The sequence below is a fragment of the Scatophagus argus genome, chromosome 21 (assembly GCF_020382885.2).
Source record: "Scatophagus argus isolate fScaArg1 chromosome 21, fScaArg1.pri, whole genome shotgun sequence".
Classification (NCBI taxonomy): domain Eukaryota; kingdom Metazoa; phylum Chordata; class Actinopteri; family Scatophagidae; genus Scatophagus; species Scatophagus argus.
The window spans coordinates 12,370,914-12,388,389 of NC_058513.1; the positions used below are offsets into that span (position 1 = coordinate 12,370,914).

Below are 17,476 nucleotides of genomic sequence, written 5' to 3' on the forward strand. Positions count from 1 at the left end.
TCCTTGAAAGTATCTGAAATAGCTAAGAGGGACATCGGAGTGGAAGCATAAGTCATGATGATGTGTTAAATTCATGTTGTCATATCAAAATTTCAAACAAATGTTTACATAACAACAATGAAATACTGCTTCTTTGCTATAGACATACCTGAAATATTACAGGGTGTGTCCAGTCAAGTGTAACGTAGTCATACAGGTGGTCAGAAAATTCAAGTGTCTGATTTTTGTTTCAACCTGCACGTCATATGGAAACTGGAATGTTTTAAGAAATTTGCATTAAATTTAATGTTTTAAACCCCTGAGTGATCTGTGTTTGTAATGGCATGAGCTTTGAATTTCTGGACCAAAATTGTGTCGTTAAATTTTATTAGTTCTGTGTATTTTTTTTCATAAAACAATTGAAAATAGCATGGACAGTTTTATTTCAGTCTTTACACTTAGTTTGAAAGGAAAGTGTGCCTTTTGAGAAATGTGTTAAACATTCATGTTCAACCATGCAGTATTTTTCCCTAAAATCCAATCTTTAATTTGAATACATTTAAAACTTTTACATTTTAATGATACTTAACATATGCAAAATGTACAGTTTTCACGTGACCTGTCCTGTCAACGATGCTGAGCCACAGTGTCTTACTTAAGTACAACAAAACAATGTGCTTTGGTGGCTGAACATGTTAGCCACACAAAGAAAGCAGGCTTAGTCGGTACACTGTGATGTACGTCATTATCCCTTCGATCGTGGAAGTCCACAACACACTCATGTCGTGTCAAAGTCCAGTCTGTTCAAATCAGTCGACTTGAAGAATCTCCTCCCAAACCAAACCTTCAGTTGTTGCCTCAGCTGGTGTTTTCCCTCAGTCACATCTCCACTTTCAGTTTGGCAGAGCACATTGCTTCCCCCAGCTTGTTGCTGGCCCTGCACACGTAAACCCCAGAGTCAGAAGGCTCCAGATCTGCCAGAACCAGACAACAGAGCCCGTCTTCATGCTGCTCCATGGTCACCCTACACGATCCAGAGACCGGCTTCTCGTTCTGAAGCCACTTCACCTCCGGCTGCGGGTACCCTAGAATTGAGACAGTGATACATGGGATAGAATTAAGAACATCATAATACACACAGGATATTAAATAATCAAATATAAACATCTGAATGGTTTGTTGAGTATTCAATATTATTCTGTGAAGGATGAATAGCTGTAATGCAGACCAAAATCTGTTCAAACGTTCTGAGGAATGTGGGGAATGTCGCTTATTCTGTTGTATGAGAAGACCAGGACCACTACAGTGCCGGGTGTACAGTAAATATGAGCCTTCAGCTTTACTCCATCACCGGCTTAGCTTTACAAAAACAGGTCAAAGATGGTGAAATGCTCCATAAAAGTGATGGAAACTACAGAGCGGGTGATACCCATCTGTGATACTTATTTGATCCACAGTTTATATAAAAACACAAATCATAGCAACCTTAAGTTCAGCCACCCAAAGCATTTCACACAGTGTGGTGTTTTCTGCTCTTCCCCTTGGCCCTTGTAGAATGTGATGGGCCATTATTTAATGAAGTGCATCACAGCTCTGTCACTCTACCATTCACAAGGCATGTTAGCTGAGCAGTTGCTCCTTTGGGAAGGGTTGTGTCCCTCAGGGCCCGCCGGAAGCGAGGTTCGCTATGGAGCTGCTTATCCAGGGACTGGATGGCCTCCTCTGCCTCTTGGCTCCAGCCTGGCTCTGGATGAGAGGGAGGAACATGACGAATAAAACAGAAACGAGGCTTTACTGATCACAAAAGGGTAAACTTGAAGTGACAATCGGAAACTGTGAGTCATCTGCCATATGCATGTAGCTCTAGGACATACAAGGCCTTGTGTGTGTGTGTGTGTGTGTGTATGTGTGTGCCTTTTTATCTGTCTTACCCTCTGAGGAGCTGCCAGGAGAGTCTGGCCTGTTAGAGAGGTTAGCCATCCGCTGTAGGGCCAAAACAGCCTTGCCAGTTTTCTAAAAGTTTAAAGGACAAATAGCACTGGATGACAAACTCCACTCACAGCCAAGCTTTAGGTCTATATAGGACAATGGATTGAAAGGTCATTACAGGGAAGCACAGATAAGAAAATTGTACATTTGTCCAATGCTGGGCTAACAGTTGCTCTTCAGTTGCGTTACCTTCCACTTGCGCCTGGCGAGGAAGCGTTTCATCTTCCCTTTATTCAGGGACTTGGTGGGTCTGCGGGTCAGAGGGGTAAAAGACACCATCCAGGGATGGGCGAGGGCTTCGGTACATGACAACCTGCATCTGCAATGTACATGGATAGAGGACAAAGGCTGTCAAATGCTGCCAGCAGTCTCCTGAACTGCATAAATAAGACCTCTCTTAAAGTTATATTTAAACCTTGCTGAATGATTTGTTGCCATGCAAACTGTCTGCAAATGTTTGGAAATTTACATACATTGCTCATAATATGATATTATCAGATAGAGGAGATCCATTTATTTTTTTCTTACTCTTGTAGCCTCTTCTCATGAGTACTTTGATTTCTGACTGTGTCACAAAGCGGTACTGTATCATATAGGTGACCAAGGTGAGATTATGCTATGGGCCAAAACTAAACTAAAGGAAAAAACAAAATTCCAACCTCCGGTCTTTCTTCAGCAGCGAGCTGATGAAGTCTTTAGCTTGATCAGATATGTCCTCAAAACTGTCTTGGTCAAACATGTAGCAGGCCTTTGTCACAAGAGCAAAAGTTTCAGCATCGCTGTTTCCCTGGAAGGGAGATTCTCCACTGAGCCTGAGACACAAAACAGTCCAACAATTACTGAAACATGTAGTCATGCAAGCTTAAGGTAAGTGTCATGTTTCTGTACAACCAGCATGTCCTCATCTTTTGTGACAGAACTCATTAACAAGGGAAATATTCTTTTTCAAATTGACCTTTAAGTAAATGAATTGCCTTGAGTTAATTGTACCCTTAAGCGAGTTGTTTCGAACTATCAGCACTTCAACAGCTGTAGCACTGCTGTTGTTATGGATGATTGTAGGAAGACAAAATGGCCAGGGGATGGCGCCAGATCTGCATTTGTAGACTCACTTTGATAGATTCAGGATTTTAAAATGACTTTACCTCGATATGTAAATATGCAAAAGGGCAAACAGAGAACATTTATGTTATTTCACATATTTCTGTCCAACACCACAGTTCCATTTGTTTAACTGTATGTGACTGTGGCTGCTATGGCCTTCGCTCCACTTACAAGATGAAGCAGATGACTCCAATGCTCCACATGTCCGTCTCCAGGCCCACAGGCTCATAGTTGATTACCTCAGGAGCCACAAATTCTGGTGTACCATGCATCACCATCAGAGGTTTACCCTCCTCTGAAGAAAAGGACAAGAGTCACAGTCGGAAATTCAAAATTTCACCCCAGTGTTTCGTATCTGCCCGTTTGCGTTAGCCTATTTACAGAAAGCTTAACTCATGTCTGAATGGACCACCCAGTGTGGAAATGCAGCATCTGGAGCGCCACCAAATTTTCTGCCTGAATTGGCTTCACAGGCTTTGCTGCATTTATTGAGATGAGGTAGTCATCTATTACATAATGGGTGTTGCATCTAGGAATTTAGCGGTGACACTCCTTAATGTTATCTCTAGTTATTTTTGGCATGTGTTAAAACAAGTGTCCCTGTGCAGGGCTTTCTGCATTGTGACGATGAATTATGGTAAACCCATACTGAGAGGTGTTATGCAGCTGTAACAGGAGGGATTTTATTCTTCGTGCTGGATGCAAAATGATGTATAAAGTTGATGGCATTGCATTTTGCTGAGCACCATTGACTGCTGCCTTATAAGGGCTCTTTCCCTGTACTGTAACTGTGTCTACTAGAATACAAACAGGATGTGTCATTTATCAAAATAGACAGGCGGTGATTTACTCACTGCCCCTAGTGAGCAACTGCAAAAATGATAAAAAAAATAGGTCCCAGTGTGAGATCCCACAGATCTGAAAAACTCACCAAGTTTACTAGCCAAGCCAAAGTCGATAATCTTGATCTGTGTACCGGTTGTATCCACACACACAATGTTCTCTGGTTTGAGGTCCAGGTGGACAATATTCTGCTTGTGAACATATTGCATGCCCTCCAGGATCTGCTGCATGTAGCGGGCACTGGTGGGTTCCGTGTGCTCAAAGTTGTCACCCACGATGCGTTCGAAGAGCTCCCCACCTGCAATGCTGGGCAGACAAACAAACATCAGGTCCAAAACCAGCCCTGAAGTGCTGTAGGTCTGGAGCTCCTATGTTAAGTATTTGCCGTGCAGATTGCTGGACTCTCATGGTACAAGCAGCCTTACAATCACATGGCAGCCACCGGAACCATCTAAAAACACTAGTAATGATGTGAATGAGGTGAAACCAGGGCTTCCTCAAACTACCTGCTTTGCCATTAGTAGACAATAGATCTATCATTTGTGGTTTGTCCCGATTAGCAGGAGAAACTTCCCATCTCCAGATAACACAAGGATTTTACCAGATCAAAGTCACTTCTCTTTTCCAGTATTACTCACTACTCCATGACCATGACCATCTCCGAGCGAGTGTCATAAGCAGCCAAACACTGGACCAGTTTCGGGTGGTGGAGACAGTTCATTAGTTCGACTTCTTTGCGAGCCGCTTCCCTTTCCTTGGAGGTTCGGGCTCGGTAGAACTTTCCTGCACACACCTGGCCCGTTTCTTTGTGGGACAAGCGGAAGACCTGGCCAAACTTCCCACTGGAAATATGAGGCAACACAACTTCACGTCACTTTGAAAGTCATTTTACGCAAGAATAATTAACTCTACTGTATCTCTCATCCATCTGTAAAGTTAAAGTTTGTTCTAAATCCATGCTTACACTCCGAGCTTCTCATGCACATTGTAGTGGTCCTTGACCTTGTTCTTGGTGTCAATGTTCACTGTGACGTATGAACCAGGGTCTTCCTTCTTTTTGTCTTGAAACACACAAAAATGACAAATTAGGTCATCCCTTCTGACAGATATCAGAAAACCTCAAATCCCCTTCTCAAACATTTTCCAAACTTACTTGCAGTGGCCATCTTGACGCACTCAGACTCCTGGCTTGGTTCGCTGACCCCTGCTGAGTTGTAAGCTCTGACACGAAAGCGGTACTGCCCCAGGGGCTCCAAGTCTGAGCGGACGTGGTAGGATGTGTTTTTACAACGGCTTGCTGCTTCAGTCCAGCTCCCAGGCTCGTCCAGGCCTTCTTGTTTGACCTCCACGATGTAGCCCAACACAGCTGTTCCTCCGTCGTAGCTGGGACCCGTCCAGGACAGAACCAGGGACTGAGTGGACAGCTGGGATACAACAGGCTGGGATGCCGGTGGGTCAGGCCGATCTGAGGGGAATTACAAAACAAAGTAATGAGTATGTAGCCAAATTCAATTATTTTTGTAGCATTAGTTATATGCTGTTTCTGTTATGGTCTATTAAGTTCTGGCAGGGTATTCGTGTTGTGCCTGAGCATGCATTTAAGGGACAACAAATACCAATGTTGCATCATCTAAAATCACTGGAGAACTCTCAAAGTCTCACCTATGACACTGAGGGAGACTGTGTGCTGGGCAGAGCCTTCTCTGTTTCGTACTATGACAGTGTACAAGCCTGTGTCTGCTGGACAGGCCTGAGACACCTCCACCCGGCTTTGCGTCTCACTGCTCCTCACAGAGAACCTCTGCCCTCCTACCACCACCTGAAGAGGAGGAGAAGAGTACATACCAAGACCTTCAGTGGCACAGAATTTCAAAGTGAGAGTATAATGTGATGAATCCAACAATACCAACAACCACTGTTACCTTGTCTTTGTTGTAAATCCAGCAGCAGGCCACAGGTAGGGAGCTGCTCCTGAACTCACAGTGCAGCCGGGCCTGCTCTCCTATTCGAACCTCCACCTTCTCTGGCGGGTCTAAAAACTCCACAGGAGATTCTGAGGACAAGCAGTTTGCTTGTATCAATAAAACATGACTGAATTGGACTGAAATTAGTCTTTTTACCTTAGTAACTTACATGTTGTGGTTCCCCTCCACTCACCTTTGCAAGCAGGGAGTTTTGTTTGAAAGCCGATGCCTGTGATATCTGCGGAGACTGAAGAAGTAGGTGGACTTAACAGGTGTGTGTGTGTGTGGGTGCTACAATAGGCAGGGTTAAGAAGTATCTGACCAATCACATGGGAGCAGTCATGTTTGGTTGTGGTGGCAATGTAATCAGCACACATTATTTGAGTCAGGTCTAATCAGAAACTGTGTGAACTTTAAAAACAAAATCAATAACAATAAAAATTATGCCATCCAGTTTTGTTTGTCACAATGCATGTTTGTTGCTGCTTTGCTGCACTCTATTATCAACATAACTATACTGTTAATTTTCAATATTTCTATTCATAGTAAAAAGAAAAGCAGAAAGAAAGGAGCTTTTCTATGGGTATGTAACAGTGTAAGGAGCTTAATAATAAAAGTATGTAATCTACCATTGTCTTCTTTCTGATGGCTTTTCTCTTTAGAAGCTGGGGACAATCGGGTGTTTTCAGGTGACGCAATCTTGAATGTGACCTCACCGCGCAGCTCGTGGTTGTTTGTTCCGGGGATTTCCTTTGTTGCTGATACATTGCAAACAGAGTGAAACAATTAGGTTTCCTGTACACGGGTCATTTCATTATGTATTATATAAGGACAGGTTACACTCATGTTGATGTGTGTGCGTGCGATGAATTTCTATCTCTGCATTTTAGCCATGCTTTACCTGTGACGTGTAACACGGCACTGCTTGACTGTTTTCCAGCAGCGTTCTCTGCTACGCAGGTATACGTCCCAGCATCTCCAGGTGAACACTGAGTCAGAGTCAGACTGGCAACACCATTCTTGAAGAAAGTGTTATTTGAACGCACCCTTTTGCCTGCATGACAAAATAACATGACGCACACTGTCACTGCAGCTGAAAAATACACAATACTGTGGCTTGAATCTCTACATAAGAGCTTCTGTTGACAAACTTCACCATAATTTCCTTGCTTATACTAGAAAACAGGTAGATATTCTGAAGGTACCACAATCAGTCATTTACCATTGTGTTGCCAGGAAATGCTCAGAGGCTGACTTCCTGTGATAACACCTTGAAAAGTAGCATCGCTTCCTTCACAGACCGTACAATCACTAAGTGCTTTTTCGAAGTGAGGTGTCTCCAGTGCCTGGACGGGTCTCAGTCGGGACTCTTCGCAAAGAAGATAAGATAAACACAATGGGTTTACAAACTGTATACACTACAGTGCTGTGATTTTCAGAGGGCGTTATGTTACGCATAACAACTGTATTTTGAGGGGTTTTCAACCCCAGACAAGATGTATCAAACTGCAGATGAATTTAAATGCACCCTGTAGTCAAAAGCTATCAATAAAAAACTGTACTCTGGCATGGGGGATTGCTGTCTACTACAGTATGTTACAGCATGGTGACTTTGACTTGGTGTTTACGTGGTTTTTCCCACCACATGAGTGTTTTCACATGTGTATTTTGGTGTTGGAAAATCTAACAGCGAGTACAGAAACAACACATTTCACAATAATCTTGTTCAATATTTATACAGATGAACTCTAATATTTTGAGAAGTAGCAAATTAGCCTCAGGGGAGCTAACTGTATCATACATATGCACCCTGACAGATTCCAGTTATTCCTGGTTTCCCTGACAGACTGTTGCAAAGTAATCACGCAAAGGGCTCAGTGGAAATTAAAACACAAAGCACCTGCAACATTTGCCCTGCTTTTCTTCTTTACCTGTTGCAGATGAGACTTCCACTTTGTTGTTTCCCATTAATGTCCTGTTATTGGCATCCAGTACATCCTTTTCCTGCCTCTCCTTACAGAGAGGTCTGAATTGAGGCTTAAGAGCAAGCTGGAAAGTAGAAACATAGGTCTTTGGCTTCTTTCCATCCTTGTCCATCTTAGAGTAGAAATGAAAACCAGACAGCAGCTGAGTTTCAAATAGTCAGTCAGTCCTCCTCCTGCTGCTCTTCTCTTGGTTGTGGTGTGTTGTATTCAGTATGTGTGTATAGTGTTGGGGTGATGTGTTGAATTTTCACCCTGTCTCTGTTCACACATCCTCTGAGAAGTTAACAGGAGGGGCCTCTGCTTTCAGACTGCCTCTGAAATCACTCCCCACCTCTCAGCCCCACAGTACACAGGAAACAGTCAGTTTTATCGGAAGGCCAATTAAAAACACACGTCCTTCCCCCGACTGTCCCCCTGTGCCGAGAACAGAGCTAAAGAGACAGAAGCACATGTGACAGAAAACAAAAGAGATAGTAAGAAAAGCTAGGAAACATGTGGGAGAGACAAAACATTCAAGAGAAAGAGAGAGTAATGAGGTGGATTGTGATAAAAGAAATACACAACAGAGAAAAGGCAGATTTTACCTGAGGATCCTCTTCATAAAAACCACTTCTCCTCTCAGAACATAATTACAGATTCCCACTGTCAGCTACTTTTGACCATTTTACCCATGTTCCCTGTAAACAGTCAGCAAGCTGTAGGTGGAGCCACACCGGCAGACGCACCGCAGGAATCAAGAAGAGCCTGTGGGGCAGCTTTCTGTGAGCGTTTACCACTGTACAACAAGACAACAGGTAGAGAAATCATTGAAGTGGCTCCTCCAAGCCTTTGGATTTCTGTTTCTTTGAATGAAAGTGGAGAAGCAGGACCATGTGACCACAAATAGTAAGCTCCGCTTGTAAATGAGGGACACTTACATTCTATTGACATGGAGGTAGGAGGAGCAGCTGGCTGGGTGTGTCTCCAAGGTGTGCTTTTCAGTTACCTTTTGTTGAATGGTTGTTCTACAAAGTGCCTTTCTCTTAGCAAGATGATAGGATATTACGGTTTTCTTTCTGTCCATTACGGCTCTGAAAAGCAGTTTCAGTGAATGTCCATAAAAACCTCACTGATTTTAGGAAGCTGCAGGTTTCCAAATTTCACCCAGGTGCAAAAGACCACGTGACAAAAACAGGTTTAGAAGCTCAGTTTATTGTTTCATATAAAAAATTCATGCGGCTTGTGGCTAATTGCTCAGCTATTTAAATAAACATTGGAAGAGTCAGGAGAGGAGAGGAAAACAGTCCAAGAGCTCATAATTTGTCACTCAACTTGTCCAAAACCGCAGGTTGATTCTTCAGTAGCAGGATCCAGGAAGCCAAACTCTGCTCACAGTCCACAACGCCCTGAGTGGGCCCTGGTCTACACAGAAAAATAAATACGATCGGTGCTTCCTACATGTGGCATCTGCAGACCACAGAGGGGAGGCACACCCAGACACACCTGCCTTCCATCAACCCAACTGAAGCCAGTGGCTCACAGCAAATGTGAAATCAATGTCCCTGTTAAATGTGAGGCTGATAAATTACATTCAACCTTATACTGTAGTCAGTGTTTCATTCAGTGCAATAAGCCCATGAGCCACTGTAATTTGTCTGAATACACCTCATATTGATATGGGACTGTACAAGTGTTGCTACATGGTTATCGTATTAACCGCAAATGATGACTGCTTGTGCAGTAGTATGAAAATATGGAATTAACACCTGATAACTGGTGCATTTGTGGCTGACTTAAACAACCACCAAACGATTCCTGTGCAGCACACTTGCAGTGCTACAATGATGGCTGTAAAATCTTTTTTCCTTTTGAGAGTCTATGTTGTGGTTTTGAATGGACACATTTCACTCAGTGATGGTCAGTGCAACAATGTAAGGAAACTGTTACGCAGATTGGTATGTGCAGGCCTAAGTAGTACCATATGGTGGGAGGTACACGATTTACTTTAGACTACAAACACGTCCCTTAGCACTAAGAGCAGCTTGATTGATGGACCAGACATCAGCAAAAACTTAACTGTTTACTGCTTGGAGAGACCGACTCTCACCACTTTTAAGCTCTGCAATATGAAGAAAAATCCTTAATGTTTTTGTTTTCAATGAAAATAGTTTACACATATGTGGTTCAAGAAATAAATAAGACTGACCTTAAGCTAAGAGCAGAAACTACAGAAAGTGAAGTTGAGAAGAAAGGTTTGAGGTTTGAAGGCCAGTCTATAGTAATATGGTACAGTACAGTAATATAACCTGCAGATACTGCACTTTGGACAATAACGTTAGCAGGGAAATTTGTTTTTCTTTCTTTTGTAGCTTCTTCAACAGATCGAATTGCTTTTACTTCATTTGTTCCTCTTTTTGTCAACTTTATCACACCCAAAATTCCTCTCTGGAACATCAGTAATGGATTAGTTCATCTTATTTGAATTCCACTACAGACAGAGATGATCTGCTAACATTAACTGCTAAGCCAGTCTTCAGCAGAAGTTTACTGGTGTTGTCTTCTTATTACTAGGTCTATTACTAGATTAGGTCAGATCATTAAAATTGCAATTTTGCAATCACAGGAAACAGTAAAACGAGCTTAAATTAGCTTTAAGCTAGTACAGCTAGCCTAACCATAACCATAGCATAACCAGCCAAACCTCCTGGTTTTCTAAATCTTTTTAATATGCTTTTTTTCTTCTTTCTGTTTATTTAGTCCAACACCTAAAATTGTAGATTCCTATGGCAGACTGTGTTCTTAGCTAAACTTATTAAAACTTATTAAAAATATGTAGTTGGGCCTGTTGCGTTTTGGATTTGTGTATGCTTTGAGGCTGTTCATTCCTGTTCTTCTGTTTTATTTACATTCTCATTGGCTGATGAGTGCTGCCTAATTTGTTGTGTGTATAAAGATAAGTAAGTGTATAAAGATAATAAATAAAAGAAGCACATGACCTTGAAAAAATAAGCTTCTGTACATTCTTCAGAAAGAGCCATATAAGGTAACAATATATCACGGAATAAGCTGAGGTTTTCTTTTCTTTTCTTTATTCACTATATATGCAGCAATACAAAATAATTATATTGTTGTACAACGAGCTTATATTTTAATATCCCATGCAGTAAATAGCACAGCTCCAACTATTTCTTGGACAGTTATCCTTATCAGATGGAAATAATTCAAGATTTTGTTTAAGTCTTGGGGAATTCAAAACAGGAAAGCAAAGAGTGGGAAGGACACAGTCCTCTCTGTGTGACTGAGAATTCCAATTATGGTAATCATTTTGCTTCCTGTTCCCATGGTATCCTTCAAAGACATGCTGGCCCAGTGTTTTCCTGTCCCCAAAAATTCCTTCGAACACATGCCCACTGCATTACACCACTGAAGAGGAATGATGGCAACTAAAATGCTGAAGAAAGAAAAGTGGAATGGGGCCCTCCTGTGGTTGTAGACCTCCCATTGCAGAGAAATGATCGAAATCTGTTACCCAGCATTGATATCCAGAGAGACTACAGTCAAATCAAGAACAGCGAAACTCAAAGTGAAACTTAAATCCTCAGCTAAACTAACAAAATACACAGCCTTAATGCCACCTGGCACCTGGCAACATTTTGTAGATTTGTGCTGCCAAAATATCCCTGACCTGTCGCGGGATGGGACACAGGACACACCTGGTCTGAGTTGGGATTCGACTTATCCTGGTGCATCCCACAGATGGGATTCACTTCACTTGTCACCTGGTTTTAATGTTGTAACTGATTTGAGTATATTGACCAGCGAGAAATGATGCAAACTCATATGATTGTTTATCTTCTCAGTCTGAATTTCTTTGCAGGCAAATAAGAAAAAGTAGATAAGGCTTCATGCACAGAGAGTCAGTGATGGGCAGACAGAAAGACAAAACCACATACTCAAGTGAACTACTCTCAGCACGCAAACAAGCCTCTGTATGTCCTGCTAATAATTACGTCGTTTTGCTGTAAAACTTTGTAACTCAGGCTACAGCCGAGTCTGTTTTGTCCCAGTCTTTCCCCTCGCATACATTCAAAGAGAGCGTGCTGTGATTCTGCTGTGCTAATGAGGACAGAGTAAAGAGAAGAATTTCTGATGCTGAAATTAGAAAGCAGCAGGATCCTTCACAGCCTGATGCACTCTGGCCCGAGCTCTAAGAAAGCAGGAAAAACGGAGAGAAGAATAAACACAGAGGAGAGAGAGGTAGAAAAACACATGAATGGAAATGTGACAAACAGAGGACACCCTGGCAGTGTGTCACAAGCATCCCGGCTGTTCACTCTACTGTGACAAAGATTATTGTGCTGCTGCCAGAGGCTTCGGTCCTCCTCCAGCCTGTGGAGTCTGGACTGCAGGTTTCCTGCAGCTCCATGTTGGTGGAGACACTTTGGGGAAAAGCTTAGTCCTCAAAAGGATGGAAGGAGCCCCGAAGCAAGCTCCAGCAGTCAGACAGCTTTTAATAAAGCTGTGAGAGTATGAACTGCATTTCTTAAGTTCTTTGTCTTGTGATTTAACAGATGTTTTATGGAGGAAAGACAATGCGTGTTTGAATATTTTAATTGTTGAAGTAACAGAATCACCCGTAAGAGATAGTAATGGGGGAAAAAACTAACTCTTAAATAAACTCGTAAGGAAGAAGAGGAGAGTGTAGAACAACAAAATAAACTGAAGCTGGAATTTTTAATATGAGGGACATAATGATCAACTGTTTTTCCAGGTTATTGTACATATGTAACAAAGTCTCTCCAACAATGGCCAGAAACCCAGCATTGACGGATACGTAAAAGTCAGACAGAAGTTAGTAGTTTTCAAAACAAGCTCCTCCATTGGGCCAGTATTCACTTTATACTCCCGCAGTAAGTAGTATGTAGACACTACTAAGTATTGAGGTTGTGGAGTTTTATCGCAGGGCCTACTTTTCACACTTCTTCGGTGCTCCTATTCAAATAGCCCAACAGGTACTTTGTGTTTTCATGTGATACAGCATTTTAAATGTTATCAGTCTACCTGTACATTTCCATAAGATCACATGACTCAATACTGGATCACATTCAGATGCCCTGTCCTTACGTGTTCACACTCAGTATGTTCTCGTTTATCTTTTCATAAGGTACGGACCTGGATTGCCCTCATCGAGTTCTCACGATGTGCAAGTTTTGCAGCTTGAAATGCTTGTTCATTTTCTTCAACACAATCTTCCTGGTAAGTCATATTGGGAGGAATTTAGTGAATGAATGAACGTGTTGGACGGAGAGGTGAGTGATTAAAATAGGCTAAATGAAACAGGATTTTAACAAATATTCAATATTGTATTTCGTCAACAGAAAAAATATAAAGAAAAAATAAAGATGCAGATTAGCTACTTCATGTAATTTTTACAGTATTGAAATGAGTGAATTGCAGATCTAAATAATCCCACTATGGACCAAATGTCCCACTTAAATCTTAACTTGTTAGAGAAAATCTGTATCTCTCTCGTGACTGTGACTATAATACTGCTTAGTCTGATCTGATATTTAATGTATGCAAGGAAGATGCAGGAGAGGCAAAGTAATTTGTTGCATAAATTGAAAGAGAATTAAGGGATTAATTTGTTCTTCCAACCGTATCAAACATATTTATATGAGATGGTCTCAGGGGTCTCAGAGGATGAGGTTGAGCAGAGGGAGCAGCAACAAGCATGGAAGATAATCAGTCCAGCAGAAGCTTCTACATATTTTTTTACACTCTTCCATGTGTAAAAATAAAATAAATCATTGAGGTAAGTACAGATTATTAACTGCTGTGGATCAAAAAAATTAACCCAACAGTGCAGAATATGTAACCCAGGCTTTATTTAATTGTTAACTTAGATTAAACTTTAAGCTTCATTTAAAAATTCTGTTTTATTTAGCATTACAATTAAGAGAGTTTAAAGTTCAGCTCTATGTGCAAGACAAAAACTGAGATAGGCAGATAGAGTCTAAAACCTGACTGGTCTTACTCTCGTTTTGCACCTTTAGGGAGATCCAACTCATTCACTTTCTTTGTTCCTGACCTCCTCGTATTCATCTCAGTTCACACGCTGCAGCAGGATGCCAGTAGACCAGCATGAAAGCACCAGCAGAACTGGGTTCATTGGCTTTAATGTTGCCACATAAAGCACTGAATTAATTTTCCAGTTGACAAATTTGTTTTTCAGGCATCTGGGGTTGCCCTCATCACCATCGGAGTGCTGCAGTACTCAACCTACTCACAGATAGGCACTTTTGCAGGGAGCGGCCTGTCAAAAATCGCCATAGTCCTCATTACAGTAGGCGTCATCATAGCCTTCGTCTCCTTCTTGGGCCATGCTGGGGCATTCTTTAACAACTCTTCTATGGTGGCTTGTGTAAGTAACATACTGCTCCTCCAGGAGTTTGAGATTGCTTCCTCATAGACTTTATTAAGAACATTCCTGTGGGACAAACTTGTGAGGCCTAACCTTCTGGGAGATTGTTGTAAGGTTATTTCTTTTAGACATGACTTTACTCACACCCTGCTTACTCTCGCTTTCTGTTTTTTTATGAACCAGTTCATCTGTATCCTGATAATCATCATCCTTTTGGAGATACTCACCGGGGCTGCTTTTTACATATTCCGCAGCAGGGTGAGACGCTTAAATCCTGCCCATAAGGAAGGAATTTGAGATCAAGACATTAAAGTTTGCAGTTATAAAGATATTTCAATCTCATCATCTCTGTAGACCGCCCTCCTGCAGATGAACAGCGCTATCAACACCAAAGCACATGGGGTGATCAATGAATATCGCCAAGAGAACAGACATGCCATCAACAGAATTCAGGAAAAGGTGACATTACAGTTCAAAGATTTATGTTTCGTATTTGTCAGAACTGCTTGACAGACAGGAGACTGGGACGAATGGAGCAAAAATAATGGAAGTGGTATCTCACTCTGTGTGCAGTGTGTAACATGTCTAATTTGAAATTAGTTTGTGTGAATTTGACTAAAAGATATTCAAGGATTTGCTTTGTGTAAACACAAAACAAATTGAAACTAAAAAGCGGTAGAAGTATTAGAAAAATTTTAAAAAAGGCTAAATTCAAACTTCCAACGCAGGACAAATTCCTTATTATTTTATTCTGTGTTGACAGTAAACCAGGAGCCTTCAGGCCCTGCAGCCCTTTTCCCCTTGATTGATAAGCCCTGATGACAAAATAGTTGGGATGCTGCATAAAAACAGAATGCAATCACTTGCAAATGAACTCTGTTTACCGACAACAGTTTCTGAACCTCGCCCCCTGCTTCTGAGTGTTTCGAGGACGCCGCTTTCATATCCAGTCAGGCGACTATTGCCTGTTACCAGTCAACCTGTTCACCTGTGGAATGTTCCCAACAGGTGTTTATTGCACGGTCCACAACTTTCCCAGTCTTTTGTTGCTCCTGTCCCAACTTGTTTGAAACCTGTTTCCGGCATCAAATTCAGAATAACCATATACACTATTTAACCTCCTTATGGGGATGTTTTTCAGGGGTTCCCAGAGAGGAGTGGAAGCTCTTATAGCTGCAAAGCTGTCTGTGTGTTTACAATGTGATGTCCTTAAAGTTGATGTAATGGTCAGGTGTCCAAAATACTTTTGTCCACATAGTGTATTTATACAAAACAATGATGAGGAGGAGTTAAAACATTAAATATATTGCCCCTGTACTGTTTTCAGTTGAGTGTATGTCACAAAGGATTATTAAACGATCACATTCTGTTTTACACAGCTTGTCATCCAAGTAAATGTGACTGATTCTCGGTCAGCTTCTTAGAATCAGTCATGACTGGAGAAGCAGTACTGAACATCATCTCCTGAGAGTATTTGTTAACAGAATTTGAAATGTTCATAGAAACCAAAACAGGCAGTTATTGTACACAGAAGATTTCTTTTTGACTTTTGACTTTGACTGTAGTAGATCTCCATGAGGAGATCTGGTCCTTACGGTAGAAAAGATGATCGGAAAAGTTCTTTGCTTTCTCTAAGATAGAAAGTGGATAACTTATCATGGTAATTCTTCACAGCCTGTATGTACAGGAATGATACAAACTGTGTGAACCTGTCCTTTTGAAGTTTTATACTTCACCATAATCAGACAGATGCACATGTGAGGCAGCATCAGGACTTTAGTGCAATCTTCATCTATTATCATAAACCACGTTGCAGTTCAGCTGCTGCGGTGCAGACAGCAGCGCTGACTGGTCCACAAGTGTGGGCTGGGAAAACCACGATGCCGTGCCAGATTCCTGCTGCGTGGTGAAGAGCGATGGCTGCGGGCAGGACAAGCAGAAAGCACACACCAAGGTCTGCTGGGAAATCTTGTTATATAAAAAATAAATTACAACCATTTCATGTAGTTTTTCTGTGAAGAAACGATACAGAATTTCACGGCGGTGCGCTCCTCCTCAGGGCTGTATTCAGGCTATCAAGCTCTTTCTGTTGAAAAACCTGGTGTGGGTCGGTGCTGTCTGCATTGCTCTTGGAATCACAGAGGTAAACTGCTGGCAGTTTTCTACAGCATTCAGTACAATATGAAACATTTGCCTTGCATATGAGAATGACATGTTAAAGACGATAAATTATGCTGTGCATGGAAGGTCTGTTGTATTGGTATTGGTATTATAGACCGTTGGAAGGTAAGTAGAGGATGGCATGAATGATAATAGCCTATAGCCTATCTCATGCTGTTTGCCTCAGGAAATGAAATCCAGGATTAATTAGAAACTATGGAGGGAGAGAGAGAGAATGAATTAATCTGCCGCCAGTAACTTCTGACCTTTTTACTTGTTGCAGGTTTTTGGAGTATTAGTTGGGGTCTGCTTGTGTCTGCAAATAAAACAAAAAAACTATGAAAATCTCAGCTGATGTGCCAGAGTGCCCAAGTACAGATGACTTCCCACATGGCTGACTTTTTTTCTTTTGTTTAAATTGGATCTATTTTATTTGCTTTTTTAGCTTATTTCTTCTAGATTATGCATTGTTGTTTCCATGTTGTCTCAGATGTCTAAAATGTGACGCAATGACTAAATGTGCAATTGAGATCTGATTATGTTGCATTTGATTGCTGGAAAAGTTCCCTACTGATCTATCTGACAAATTGAACTTGCTTTTGGTCTATTATGGTCTTGAAAACATCTGTTATAACAGACTTACATTTAAATATTCAATAAATGTGTGAAAGTCTCTGGTTAAGTGGTTGTGTGGATGTGCAAGTTTACATTTTGCTGATAATACTCACCAATACTTGAATAAGGTTTTGAATGCACGACGTTTACTTGTTGAGGAGTATTTTCACAGTGTTGGAGTGTTACTTTTACTTATGTCGAAGATCTAAGTACTTCTTCAACCACTGAACTGTGCACAGTACATTCATGGTATCTATTATATTATATTATATTATATTATATTACAAATTATAAAAGGACATCAAAAGGCATAGACATCGCATGCTGTGTGTCTTTAGGAGTTTTAAGCAGTTCAGCCAAACAACATTACTTTTTATTTATCAGATTTCAGGATTAAACATGTAAAACACCATATCATACGCATATAAATTTGT

General features: G+C 41.3%; 2 protein-coding genes across 3 annotated transcripts; one reads left to right on the plus strand and one right to left on the minus strand.

The window, feature by feature from the left end:
• Positions 1 to 349: 349 nt before the first annotated feature.
• LOC124052603 (myosin light chain kinase, smooth muscle-like) lies at positions 350 to 8,727 on the minus strand. Of its 2 annotated transcripts, XM_046377063.1 has the most exons (19): positions 8,449 to 8,727; positions 8,116 to 8,295; positions 7,811 to 7,976; positions 7,102 to 7,248; positions 6,781 to 6,933; positions 6,509 to 6,637; positions 6,073 to 6,126; positions 5,838 to 5,968; positions 5,578 to 5,734; positions 5,069 to 5,380; positions 4,880 to 4,976; positions 4,554 to 4,757; positions 4,004 to 4,221; positions 3,244 to 3,367; positions 2,628 to 2,780; positions 2,158 to 2,287; positions 1,911 to 1,992; positions 1,585 to 1,725; positions 350 to 1,064 (listed from the first exon to the last, which is right to left on the minus strand). In XM_046377063.1, the coding sequence occupies exons 3-19, from the start codon at positions 7,974 to 7,976 to the stop codon at positions 859 to 861; spliced, it is 2,604 nt and encodes an 867-aa protein (XP_046233019.1). In that variant the 5' UTR covers positions 8,116 to 8,295; positions 8,449 to 8,727; the 3' UTR covers positions 350 to 858. The 2 variants fall into 2 exon arrangements, with proteins under 2 accessions (XP_046233019.1, XP_046233018.1); XM_046377062.1 differs by having other exon boundaries at positions 7,811 to 8,295.
• LOC124052606 (CD63 antigen-like) lies at positions 8,573 to 17,155 on the plus strand. Its single transcript, XM_046377070.1, has 8 exons — positions 8,573 to 8,658; positions 13,008 to 13,099; positions 14,079 to 14,267; positions 14,451 to 14,525; positions 14,622 to 14,726; positions 16,084 to 16,221; positions 16,327 to 16,410; positions 16,711 to 17,155. Exons 2-8 carry the CDS (start codon positions 13,043 to 13,045, stop codon positions 16,780 to 16,782), a joined length of 720 nt encoding a protein of 239 aa, XP_046233026.1. The 5' UTR covers positions 8,573 to 8,658; positions 13,008 to 13,042; the 3' UTR covers positions 16,783 to 17,155.
• The last annotated feature ends 321 nt before the right edge of the window (positions 17,156 to 17,476 follow it).

What these genes read in the sequence shown, in the direction of transcription:
- LOC124052603 (XM_046377063.1), bottom strand. Translation starts at nt 7,976, where the DNA reads ATGGACAAGGATGGAAAGAAGCCAAAGACCTATGTTTCTACTTTCCAG. An exon ending in GGAAGTCTCATCTGCAACAG is followed by an intron (nt 7,249 to 7,810) that starts GTAAAGAAGAAA and finishes TTCTTTGCGAAG; the next exon opens with AGTCCCGACTGAGACCCGTC. An exon ending in TGCCGTGTTACACGTCACAG is followed by an intron (nt 6,638 to 6,780) that starts GTAAAGCATGGC and finishes GCAATGTATCAG; the next exon opens with CAACAAAGGAAATCCCCGGA.
- LOC124052606 (XM_046377070.1), top strand. Translation starts at nt 13,043, where the DNA reads ATGTGCAAGTTTTGCAGCTTGAAATGCTTGTTCATTTTCTTCAACACA. An exon ending in TTTACATATTCCGCAGCAGG is followed by an intron (nt 14,526 to 14,621) that starts GTGAGACGCTTA and finishes TCATCTCTGTAG; the next exon opens with ACCGCCCTCCTGCAGATGAA. An exon ending in TCAACAGAATTCAGGAAAAG is followed by an intron (nt 14,727 to 16,083) that starts GTGACATTACAG and finishes ACCACGTTGCAG; the next exon opens with TTCAGCTGCTGCGGTGCAGA.